The 12656-nt window shown below is 48.9% G+C and overlaps 1 protein-coding gene across 10 annotated transcripts in view; it reads left to right on the top strand.

Annotated features, from left to right (window-relative positions):
* The window catches only part of WIZ (WIZ zinc finger), a 46370-nt gene extending 34906 nt beyond the window's left edge, over positions 1-11464 (top strand). For 4 of the 10 annotated variants that reach the window (XM_074204296.1, XM_074204295.1, XM_074204302.1 and 1 more), the window contains 8 exons: positions 1168-1338; positions 1746-2255; positions 3879-4277; positions 5186-5728; positions 6473-6988; positions 7697-8113; positions 8688-8880; positions 10063-11464. In XM_074204296.1, the coding sequence (XP_074060397.1) occupies positions 1168-1338; positions 1746-2255; positions 3879-4277; positions 5186-5728; positions 6473-6988; positions 7697-8113; positions 8688-8880; positions 10063-10219 (2906 nt within the window). In that variant the 3' untranslated portion in view covers positions 10220-11464. Of the gene's footprint in view, positions 1-1167; positions 1339-1745; positions 2280-3878; positions 4278-5185; positions 5729-6472; positions 6989-7696; positions 8114-8687; positions 8881-10062 lie in introns of all 10 variants that reach the window. The other 6 variants (XM_074204294.1, XM_074204293.1, XM_074204299.1 and 3 more) reach the window with 2 other exon arrangements.
* The last annotated feature ends 1192 nt before the right edge of the window (positions 11465-12656 follow it).

The raw sequence follows: 12656 nt of genomic DNA, 5'->3' as shown, positions 1-12656 counted from the left end.
CTCTGTGCTCTACGTGCCCCAGCTTTCTTAGCAAATGTCTGGGAGGACCCTCTCCTGTACCTTCCCAAGTCCTTACTAGTTGGTCATCCTGACCTTATCTGTCAACTGATAGGATTGTTTGCCCCAACTTTTCCCAATTAATTGTTATTAGATAAATTCTTTATTTACTTAGGGTTGCCTTTCCTATCCTCCGCCCCCAGCTCACCTGGGGAACCCCATGGTCATGCTACAGGGCCTTAGAAGTAGGCTCTCAGGATGAAATGGAACCAAGTACAGTCATAGCAGGAAAGCTCCCACTCAAAGGATGTAAGATTATAAGATCTTAGAATCCGAGCTCTGAGTTTGACCCTAGATCTTATCTCATCTAATCTTGAGACTTTGGATATGTCTCTTAATCTGTATGGGCCTCGATTTTCTTTTCTGTTAAATGAGGGATTAGGCAAGATACCTTCTATGATTCCTTTCAGCCCTAATTCTGTGATCCTAGGATCAGAGGCTTAAAAAGGTGAAATGTCCAAGGTCACACAGGCAGTGAGTAAAAGAGGGAAGACTTTAATCTAGCTTCCATTAACTTTAAATTCAGTGCTCTTTGCATCTTGACATTCAGTGGACAAGTTATAGGAGTTGGGTAAAGAGGAAATGATTCACTTGTAACTTTTTTGAAGTGTGATAGACTTAGTACTCTGCAGCATTTAGCCACTGATGATTGATATTTGACTTTACATAAACCTTCTGCATCTAGAAGAGAGCTCATGAAATGTAAGGTTCCCCCTTTTTTCTGTGAGTAAAAGCTTGATTGATAAGGATACTCAACTGCTTAGCTTCTTGTGGTCCAGAGATTTTCACTGTGTTCTAGCCCTAAGATATTGCCTTTGATGACTCCAGGGTTTGGGAGCAGACTAAGATTGTGGAGAGATTTGGGTAAAGAGATCAAGTCTTCAAGGCCAGGACTATGGATCTGCCTAAGTAGTCAGCTGATATCTACTGTATCAGCATACAAGTTCAGGGGTATCACATGTGGGCACCACAAGAAAGACATAAGTGTTGTGTGATGGTTAGTGCTTGGTTATTGGTTGTCTTCTATGTTTAATGTTCCTTCAACCTTCTGACTGTTCAGTCTGAATATGTGTATGTCTCTTTCTCTCCTAATATCCCCTTCAATGGCAGTTCTGGCCTCTGAGGAAGAAGAGATGGTGGCTGTGGAGTTAACCTCACCCCCACTCCCCAAAAAGAGTGCTCTTCCACCTGGGCCACTGGAGCAGACCACCAGCAGATTGGGTAGCAAGATGTCTCCAGAGATCCCCCATGGAAGCAAACAAGAGCTCCCAGATCTTAAGGGTGAGTTTTTTCCTTATCTGAGGAGGGTGTTGACGATATTCTCCACTCCTCTATCTCCTACATATTCACTTTGTTATTGAGGATGCTTTAGGGGTTGTTAGTCTTTTGCTTTAGTAAATTCCCACTGAGGATCAGACATGTAGGGACTTCATCGTGAGGCCCTCTGCTTAGCAATTCTGATCTTTGCCAGTCAGAGGGACTGGCCATCCCAGAATTCACTTCTATAGCAACTCTAGAGCTAGATGATTGGTCATCTACTCAGCTGTTCTCCAGTTAAGATGCCACTCCCCTGAGGCCAGGCCTTAGGGTGCCACCTCAGTTATTTCTGTTCCCATCTGACATCGTGTGCCTGTCTGTTCCATGTGCCTGTCTGTTCCATGTTTCTGTCTCTTTTTTTGATTTTTCAGCTCAGAATCTGACAACATGTGAGGTGTGTGGTGCTTGTTTTGAGACCAGAAAAGGCCTTTCCAGCCATGCTCGCTCCCACCTTCGGCAGCTAGGTGTGGCTGAGTCTGAAAGTAGCGGAGCCCCCATCGACCTGCTGTACGAGCTGATGAAACAGAAAGGAAAACCTGACAGCAGCCCTCTGCCCCCTCCCCTGGCCAAGAAATCCGGCTCCCCCAAGGAGGCAGCAACTGCCTCTCCCCGCCCAGGCCTCCTGACCCTCAGCAAGGCAGTTGACAGATCCCTTGATGGCCCCATCAACAAGGCCATCAAATCACCCCCTGGCTTCTCATCCAAGGGCCTTTCCCACACACCAGGCTCCCCTCTTCTCAAGAAGGTGCCACCTGGCTTGTCGGGGTCCCCCCCACCCAAGAACCCTGAGGACAAGAGCCCCAAGCTGCCCCTGAGCCCCCTGTCAGGCTCCCCGAAGGCGCAGTGGCCCCAACCAGAGGATGAGGGGCCCCTGAACCTCAGTGAGTTGGGATTTTTTGAGCTGGGTAAGGTCAAGGAAGTTTGGGAGGTGGGACAGTTGGGGAGAGGGATTGGTGGTGGGGAGGGGTATGATATGTGGCTGCTAGATTTAAGACAGCAGGACTGGCACCTCTTCCCCCTAGGGGGAGTTTCAGCTTGAACACTTTTCAGCTTAGGTTAGCTTGAACATCTCTCTGTGATTGAGAGCTAGGTTGGAGCAGCTTATCCTGTGGTACCATAGATCCTACTTGTTCTCATCCCCCACTGCTTTTCTTTGCTGCTGGCCCCCTGGGCTATAGCTGCTGAGTGGGGCCATCTCTCTCACATTCCTGATCTTCCCCTGCCTGAGACCTGGGAGGCAGATATTCAGACTTCCAGGTTCCTCTCCTCCTGGAATCTGTCTGATGATCCTTCCCGGTCCTGTGGCCTGGCTCCTCACATTGTGCATCAGCTTGGTCTTTTTTCCCTTGGTGACAAATTCCAGATCTGTGTGAGGCTAGCCAGGGCTCCTCTTACTCTGCCAGTAGCTCAGTTTTTATCATGGGGATGCTGGAGGCCTTGGGCCCACTCATTTATACAAAGAGAACCAGAGTCAGAGTAGCTCTTCCTTCTCCTGGGCCTCTCTGCTGGCTTTCCCGTGTCTCCGGAGAACCCTTGCTGGGGCTGCTTGCTCCATGGCAGACCTCTTTTGAGAGTTGACTAGGACCTCCTAGGCTGGTTGAGCTCTCAGAGAGGAGCCACTGGGCCTGACTCCCTGTGAAACTCCCCAGGTCCCGTTAGGGCTTTACTTCTCCTTGAGTGTGGTTAGGGAAATACATAGGTGGCTCACCTAAGAAGCATCCTTTATAGTGTAGGGAAGCAGAGCCAGCTGCGGACTTGCCTTTTGCTTGCCCCATTGAAGGTCCGACCCTAGTCCTGAGTGGCCAGTTGAATACCTACAACTCTGTCTCCTTTACCTGGGCCTGTCACCCATCTAATTCTGTCTCTTTAACTCCTCAATGCAATTGCTTTCCAACCATTTCCATTCCCATGGGTGCATGGGGTTCCCTCTGTCAACTGTTGTGCTTGGCTATGTGCCACTCGCCAGGTCTGGGCTCTTGGCTTTGACCCAGGCAGCACACCCTGCCTTGCATGGCATCCTATGACAGGAGCCCTGAACCTCAGGGTCCTAGTTTGTATGGACAATGGTGAATAGCTCAGCAGTATCAAACTATTCAGACGTGCTACTGTCCCTTACTCTGAAATCATGGAGCTTTTGTCTTCAGACTCTTGATGTACAGAGTTGGATCCCCGGGGGGGGTTTGTCCCCGGGCTTCCCAAGGGAAGGAGAGATTAAAAAAAAAATTCTCCAGAAATGAATCTTTGGTTAAAATCTCTAGTCCTGAGTGTCTCCTACAGTCCAGGAACCAACCAGATTCTGTGATTTTTTTTTTTTTTTTTACTATTTTTTGCCAGGAACTGTGGCATAAGTGGCTGAAACACACTCAGTCTTCTGGACCTTCCACTGCTGTGGCTCCCCAGGGCCTGGCTGGGGTGGGAACAATTGTTTCCCCTTCCCTGGGGGACCAGCAACGTGGCCCCAGGGATGCGGGCATGGTGACCCCCCGTATGTTTTGTCTCCGCAGCTTTAGATAGTGATTCGGGCAGAGAGCTTGATTGCCAGTTGTGCGGGGCCTGGTTTGAGACCAGAAAGGGCCTGTCCAGTCACGCCAGAGCCCACCTGCGCCACCTGGGGGTGAGCGACCCGGATGCCAAGGGATCCCCCATAGACGTGCTTCACGAGCTCATCAAGAGCGACGGCTTCCAGACCCGCCTCCCAGCAGAGCGGGAGGTGCTGGCAGAGCCTGGGCGGTCTGGCCTTTCGGCCCTCCGGCCCTCGGCCGCGGCTCTCTCACTGCTCTCCCCCCCGCCCGCCAAGAAGCCCAAACCGAGGGCGTCGGGTGAGGCCAGCCTTCGGGGGAAGCAGGATCTCTCTGCCAGCATATTCTGGGCCTCAGACGTGGAGCTGTCTCCTCTCAATCTCTGTAGGTTCTCTCTTCCACTGTCTCTTCTCCCCTCTAGTCCCTGCCTCCCTCTTGGGGGTCCAGGGAAACTTTTATCACTTCCCATTTGAGGAAAGGGAACAGGAATGTCCTTCATGTGACTGGACTTTTCTTTGCCCAGGGACCTGGGTTGTGATTGACTAGGAGGCTATTAACTATCCATGGCCCTAATTGCCTGCCTCCTCTGGGAGGGATCACCATGTTTATGGGGCTCTCCTGGGAGGGGAACCTTTGGTTGGGTCTCCATTGAGGGAGTTGTACCCCTATCTCTGGGGTTTCCCCTGCCCAGGTTCTCATCTTTGCCTTCTGTGGTCATTCTTTGCCTTCTGAAGTCCCCAGGGTCCTGTGATCATGTGGGGGGTGGTGCGGGCAGTTGTATCCTCAACTTCAGAGGTCTCTTCTAATGATGGCACTAGCTGCTCAATCAGGACCAACTACATTTTAGGGAGTTTGGTCACCATGGAGGAATCTGAGTCTCCAAGAGCAACTTGAATGCTACTGGCAAGAGGCCCAATGCTCTTATCGGCCTTCCTCCTTTACTCCAGTGGCCCTCCTCTAGCCCCATTGAAAAATGGGAGATAGGTGGAGATCAGAGGAACTGTCTTGCAGGGGCAGCTTGTTCAAGTGCCTTCCTATGGGGAGCATCTCTCATCCCCTTCTCCTCCTGAATCCCTATTCTCTCTGTCCCTTCCTGCCACTTTGCTCAGGTAGCTTTCTGTGACCCTTTCTGTTATAGACCTGAATCAGCTAACTGATCTCCTCTTATCCTTGGTTGGCTAGGAGCATCTCGTGAAAGGAGCTGTGAGGGGAGGGGGGAGTTGGTCAGGATTCTGATGATTAACTTCAGCCATGGTTCCCAGTAACCTTTCTTTCTTTCTCCTCTTCTGCAGCATCAGGCCCAGAGCCAGTCAGGGATATACGTTGTGAGTTTTGTGGTGAATTCTTTGAGAATCGCAAAGGCCTGTCAAGCCACGCACGCTCCCACTTGCGGCAAATGGGAGTAACAGAGTGGTATGTCAACGGCTCACCTATTGACACCCTGCGGGAAATTCTGAAGCGCCGGACCCATCCTCGAGCTGGAGGACCACTCAACCCAACCTTGCCAGGCCCAAAAGGACTGGCCAAGGCAATGGGTGGGGGTCCTGGTGGCTCCCTGGAGGCTCGAAGTGCTTCAGAGCTGCATGTACCTCCCCCTTCCAAGAAGCTGCAGCCATCTAGCAGTCCCTTGGGCCACTCACCCACCACTTCTCCACCCCCAACTGCTCGGAAGATGTTTCCTGGTCTGCCACCTCCCTCCCTCCAGAAGAAACTGAAGCCTGACCAGATGCGGATGGAGATCAAACGGGAGATGTTGGCTGGAAGCCTGCACAGTGAAGGCCACCCATCTGATGGACCCTGGTCACCTCGTGAGGACATGGCACCCCTAAATCTATGTAAGTTATCCCCTGAGTGATTGAGAGGGGGAGAGTAATAGAAAAAGGTAGTCAAGCCCAAGGCAGGTAGGGGACAGAAATCTGGGACCCTGCTAGTATTGGGACTGGAAGATACCCACACTCTTTTAGATTTTTCAAGGCAGTGGGGTTAAGTGGCTTGCCCAAGGCCACATGGCTAGGTAATTATTAAGTGTCTGAGGTTGGATTTGAACCCAAGTACTCCTGACTCCAAGGCTGGTGCTCTGTTCACTGTGCCACCTAGCTGCCCCTGATACCCACACTCTTAAAGGCATCAGGGATGACTGCCAAGGAAATGGCGAAGACCCTTTTCTTATTAAGATAGTTCTGTTAGGTTAAAATCTATCTGCCTCTGACACAGGGCCCCATGGGGGTTATTGACTGAGTAGGATTATGGTAAGCATTAGAAAGGGACAGATAAGGGAGCAGAAATACTTTGGCTTTTACTTTCCTTGACTAGAATCTATCAAGGCTCTTGGGCCCATAAAGGGCAGAAAATAGGGCCTAGTTTAAGTCCAAGACTAGAAGAAGTTTTTGGGAATGCTCTGGATCAGAGCAAGCACTTCAGAACTTTACCTAGAGCAACCATCAACCTATCAGGAGATCAAGGTCTAGATGAGGGAGCTTGAGGGTTCAGGGGGCACAGCTTTCATACCATAAGATATGCTTGGCACCCTACGCTTCTGGAGGCCTCCCATATCCATCCTCCTTCCCCTTTCCCTGCAGCTTCACGGGCTGAGCCAGTCCGAGACATCCGCTGTGAGTTCTGTGGTGAGTTCTTCGAGAACCGCAAGGGTCTGTCAAGCCACGCACGCTCCCACCTGCGGCAGATGGGAGTGACTGAGTGGTCAGTTAATGGTTCGCCCATTGATACTTTGCGAGAGATCCTAAAGAAGAAGGCGAAACCGTGTCTCATTAAGAAGGAACCTGCTGCAGGTGAACTGCCCTCACCCCTGGGTGAGGAGGGCCCCAAATCTCCTGGGAAGATGCTTCAGGCCCTGTCTCTGACCCCATTGGCTGGTCGTCCTGGCAAACCTGGGCCTGGGGCTGCCAGTGTAGCCCGGGAAATGAGCCTCTCTCCTCTCGCTGCCAAACCATCTACTGGTTTCCTCGCCCCCATGACGGCAAAGCGGCCGCTTCCTGAAGATCGACTCCTTCCTGGAGAAATGAAGCCCAAGACCTATATCCAGACAGAGCTGCCCTTCAAGACCAAGACGATTCATGACAAAAGCTCACACACTTGTAAGTCAGAGCTGATGGGACTGAATGAAAAGTGGGGATTTGCAACCTTTGACTGTTGGTCATCTATCTGATATTTCTTTGAGTCTTTGTGGTCCAGAGGTGGGGGCGAGGGAATGGTTCCCTTCACAACAGTGAGAACCTTAGGGCTTAGCGACTGAGGGCCAGACCCCAAGTTCACCTCTGCACGTGCTGTGTAGCAAGTGTCCTGCTGTGTCCCTACACATTGGGGAATGCTCTGGATCAGAGCATTGTCCTCGTAGAGTGATCTCTGGGGGAGTTTGTGGGTGCTGTAATGCCTGTTGTCAACTGTTTCAGCAGACTGGAGTCAAAGCTACAGAAAGTGCTAGAGTAGGGTATGGGGTGAATTGAGGAGCTTTCCCCAAGTCCCAAGGTATTGAAACACTGGCATTCTTGAGGTCATGTTATTCTCATCTACTCATTCTAGTTTCCTTCTGATAACTAACAATTATAGAATGCTTTAAGGGTTGCAGACACTCTTTATACTTTATTTCCTGACACCTCTGTAAGACAGGCACTACATATCAAGCTGAATTCATTTTGTCCAGAACAAAACAATCTCACAGAAAGTTGTTAAGTTTTTCTTAGTCGTGCTGCTGACGAGTGTCAGGCAGGATTCAAACTCAGGTGGCTCTGGACTCTTTACAGTGGCACCATACCCTCATCATCCCCCTCTTTTTCTGTCCACAGCTAGTGAGGCCTGTTGTGAGCTGTGTGGCCTCTATTTTGAGAATCGCAAGGCACTGGCTAGCCATGCTCGGGCTCACCTGCGACAATTTGGGGTGACAGAATGGTGTGTGAATGGCTCCCCAATTGAGACCTTGAGTGAATGGATCAAGCACAGACCCCAGAAGGTGGGAGCTTATCGCAGCTATATCCAGGGTGGCCGGCCCTTTACCAAGAAGTTCCGTAACTCAGGCCATGGGCGAGATGGGGACAAACGAGTGCCCCTCACCTTGGCTCCCAACAGCCTCGCCCTGATGAACAAGAATCTGGGTGAACTGGGGCCTGGGGAAGCTGGTAGGACTGGAGATGGTGGTGAACGACCCCTGTCCTCACCTCTGGCTTTGGTGAAGGCCGAAGAACATCAGCGTCAGAATATCAATAGTGAGTGTTAAGCTTTGATTAGCAGAGTGGGTAGGAGGGAAACTTCTTCATTAGGAGATGACTTCTTAGTCTTGTGAGTGGGGAATTGGTATTTCTCAGCAGATCCCCTCCTCTTACAGTGTTCCAGTTGCTGTTTTGGGCTGAAACTGTGGGATCTAAAAAATTGGAGAAATGAACATCAGGGATGACTGCCCAAAACATGGACCTTGTAGAACTGAGTTAGACTTCATCTTTTCCTCTCTGTGTGAAAATTCAGATCTTTTCTTATATTAGCATGAAGCTCTCTTGCTATAGGGAATCAATACCAAAGTGGCTTTTGGGAGTTGGGAGTTTTTCCTTGAATTCAGAACTTTTCTCCCAGGAACTGGGGCTTTTGTCTTTGCATTAATTTTGAGGCTCCCAGACTTGGTTTCCTTGCAGGCAGCTCAGCTCCTGTTATAGGAGTCTGTTTTGGCAGTTCATATGCATGTCTGTCTGAATACATGTCTTTGTACAAGGTGGGGGTATTTGTTGGAACAGTTGGGATCAGAGTCCTGCCTTGCTCTTCTGATATGATTCCATCCCTGTTCTTTAGAATTTGAGCGCAGACAAGCCCGACCTCTGGATTCAACCCCTTCTCGGGGCCAGGAGGTCAGTGACTTTCAGCAGAAGTTGGAGGAAGTACGGCAGCCACCTCCCAGAGTAAGGCCTGTCCCCTCACTGGTTCCCCGACCTCCTCAGACGTCTTTGGTGAAGTTTGTGGGCAACATCTACACTCTGAAATGCAGGTAATTTCCTCTGGGGACACAATTTGGTGGCAGGGAGGGCTGGTGTGGTGAGAATTCTTTGGGGCATTTAGCTCTCAACTGTCAGGGTACAGTTCTATGGAGTGACAGACATAAGGGCAATCATACACCTCTCCAGGACCTAAAATAAAATAGTCTGTATGCTCTGCCTCTACTTTCTTCCCTTTGTTTTTCTAGGCCTCTGGTAAGGGAATTACAGTGCCATCTAACTCTGGCTTCTTATAGATCTGTGGCATCAATGGGGAACCTTAGGTATAAAGTCATTCATACCCAGGGACCATCTATCAAATGCTCTTTGATAGATTGGGGAGGAAATTCTGCAAATCTACATGCCTGGGAACCTTCTAGGCCAAAAACAGGTTCAGAAATGCCCCTTCCAGTAATTAAGCACTCCTATTCCTGCTATTCTTCCCTAGGACTTTTGTTCTTTAGACTTAAACTGAGTCCTCAATTCCAGTTGGTTCTCCGTAGAAACCTTGGCTCCAATGATTTATATAACTAACTCTTGTATGTCAAAGCTAATATTCGAATAGAACTTGTTTTTTATTTTTATTTTAAAAATCCTTTTATTTTCAATTCCAAATTATCTCTCTCCCAATCAATGAGAAGACAAGAAATATGCTACCCAATTATGTATATGAAGTCACGAAAAATACATTCCTACATTAGCCATGTTGCAGGAGGACAAAGCAAAAAAAATAAATAATGTGAGGGGGGGAGTATGCTTTACTCTATTTGGATGTGGAGAGCATTTTCATTATGATTCCTTTGAAATTAATTGCATAAACTTATTTTAAAAAAAGTTTTTGTAATTGTGTTTCAAATAATTAGTTTCCTTTATAATACTAAATATTTTATTTTATACACTTAAAAGCATGATTCTGAGAAGGGCTCCACCAGACTGCCAAAGTCATACAATAGACCTACCTCATGTTTTATGATGCTTCTGGAGGAGTAGCTCAGTCTCATAGAAAGACAGCAGAAATATCAAGCCGATATAGGTTACCCATTGACTTTCAGAGCACAGAGTTCTGGATGGGATGTGGGGTATGCTACAAGTGCTGGTCTAAGGCGGGTGTGTGAGGAGGGCCAAAGGCTTCCTTGCCCTTTTGAGTGTCTGGGTGTCTGGGGCCGCTCCTTGAATACTTGGGCTCTCTTCCACAGGTTCTGTGAAGTGGAGTTCCAGGGTCCTCTCTCCATCCAGGAGGAATGGGTACGGCATCTCCAGAGGCACATCCTGGAAATGAACTTCTCCAAAGCAGAGCCCCGGCCAGTGGAGACTGAGGCCCCTGAGGCACAGACAGTGGCAGAAGCTCAGTAATGGGAGGCAGTGTGAAGCATTCCAGAGCCACCTCTCTTCCTTTCTCTCTGTTGGTTTCACCCTTTCTCTCTTTACCGCCCTCCTCTGTTCCGTTTCCAAAGGAGCAAGTCACAACCTCAACACTCAGGCCCCGGGCCCAGGCCCTGGTGCCCTAAGCGTGAACACTACAGATGATGATGAGTTGTTTTCCTAAGCCTTCCCTTCCTCCCTTCCTTCCTTTCTTCCTTGAGCTTGGAAACTACCCTAACCAGGGTGTGACAGTTCAGAAAGAACATTTCTTCCCATAGGTTTTAGGGCAAAACTCATACCCATGAGTGCTCAACTCTTGCTCATGCCAGGAGAGAGAGAGGTGGCTAGCTTCTTTCTGTCTGTGGCCAAGCAGATTAAAAATCTGCAGAGAGCCTGGGAGATAGTTCCTCCGTTGGGACTGCGAGGGCTGGAGCCAGAGCAAGGGAGTCAATCTCCACTCGGTTCTTTGTGTGTAGAATCCCAAAGCCCCTGTCTGTTTGCTGCCTCAGGCACCAGGTGGATACTAACCATCTGGTTCCTCTTTTGCCCCAGGTTGGCTGCATGATAGTTTTCACTACTTCTGACCTCTCCCCAAACCCCCAAACACAACCCACCCTTCACACACTCCCAGGGCATCTTGTTTCATGGGGGAATATGCCCTTCCCTACCCTTCTCCCTTTTTTACCCCTCTCTACTAGATGCCCAATCAAAGAGTGCATCATTCCCACGGTGCTTGCTCCAGGGCCCTCTGATGCCTGGTGTGGGGGTCAGTGTTGGCCTCAGACCTTCCACAGTGCCCAGGCCGGGGAGCACTGACAGCCTCCAATGCCACGGAAATCACTGGTGGCCCCCAAGCAGCCTGAGACCCTGAGAGGGGTTTTCCCTGAAAAGAATTAAGCTCAGAGCTGACAGCTTTCTCCTGCCAAGTCTTATCCCCAAAGATCAACAGGGGGTACTTTAGAGGCCCCCCTTCCCCTCCCTCACCCTGGGATGGGACTCTGTTTTTTCCCATCTCATCCCCCTCTTACACTATTGCTTTTTATGTATAGCTTCCTAGACCTTCCACTTTTTTAAACTAGTTTTGTGTAGAGAATAAGGAGCATTGATTTTTATTTTGGAGTCCTGGGCCAAGTAAAGCCGGGAGGCAATTGACCTTTTAACTTTTTTCAGTGGCCACATTCTGGTTATTAATGTACCTAGAAGTATGTAAATTAGATTAAATTTCTCTTCTGGAAACACATCTGGGTAGCTGGAGGTGTGTATGTGCGCGCGCGTGTGTGTGTGTGTGCGCGCGCTTGTGTGTATGTGTGTTTTTCTGTAGGGGTGAAAAATAAACATACCAAGGTCCTTTCTAAGCTAGTGAGCCCTCACTTGGCCTGAGGGTGGACAAGGAAGATTTCATTGCTTGGGAATTGCAGCCTCTGATCTTTTCCATAGATAGGTTGGAGTTGGACCCAGACCTCTGAGGGTCTTTGGATTTAAGTGCTGGGGGCCATTTGGAGGTATGAGAGTGCTGCTATAGTTTTTTTGAGTAATTGAGGGGCAAAAGCTCAGAGGTTTCTGTGCTATGGAAATGCTGTCACTTTGACTGAAGAGATCTGGCCAGTATACAGGAGATGTGTGGTCACTTAACATGGAAGAAGGAAACGCCCCCCCCCCCCCCCCCCCCCCCCAGGAAATTATTAGAGTCTGAAGCTAGTGCTGAGAATGAAATTAGCATTTTTGACTCAATAAAAGAAAACATTTTCTAACAATTAGAGCTATGCAGCAAATGGATGGAAATGGAAAGAAGTAATCAGCCTGCCATCCTCCAGAGGTGAGAGAACAGCCTTCATCCCTGCATAGTGGAAAGAACACTGGATTTGGAACCCCAACCCTACTGCCTATTGCCAGTCTGACCTTGGGCAAGTTACAGTCCTACTTTAGACCTCAGTTTCTAATCTTTATTAGCACTGTACTTGGCACTTAGTAAGCCCTAAATAAAAGCTTTTCATTCGTATGTAAAATGAGTGGGACTGGATGGTCTCCCAGGCCCTCCTGCTCTGGATTCTCTATTGTCTTCCATCTGGTGTCAGGTGTCTTGGAGGGGGAGGGGTTGACTAATGAGGTCCTTTCTTTGAATGAACCTAGATGGATTCTTTGTTTGGATTCTCTTCCCCTAGTATGGGAATGGGAAAAATTTTAAACCCTTAGCTCCCTTTCCAGTCTTATTCCTTTGACTGCCTCACCCCAAATCCAAAAAAGTCCCTGGCAGGGTCAAAAGTATCTGAACTTGGAAGTCTGATATGGGTACCGCAGGATGGTTTATTGTGGTGGTCTATCATCTGTCACCTTAAAGTAACATCCATTGGTATCCCAGTAAGAATCTATGATTATATAAATAATTTTAAGAATCGAATTATACTTTTTCCTGCTTGTATAATTTTTC

Source organism: Macrotis lagotis, chromosome X, assembly GCF_037893015.1.
Source record: "Macrotis lagotis isolate mMagLag1 chromosome X, bilby.v1.9.chrom.fasta, whole genome shotgun sequence".
In the NCBI taxonomy this organism is placed as follows: domain Eukaryota; kingdom Metazoa; phylum Chordata; class Mammalia; order Peramelemorphia; family Peramelidae; genus Macrotis; species Macrotis lagotis.
This window is presented reverse-complemented; position numbering and strand designations above follow the sequence as displayed.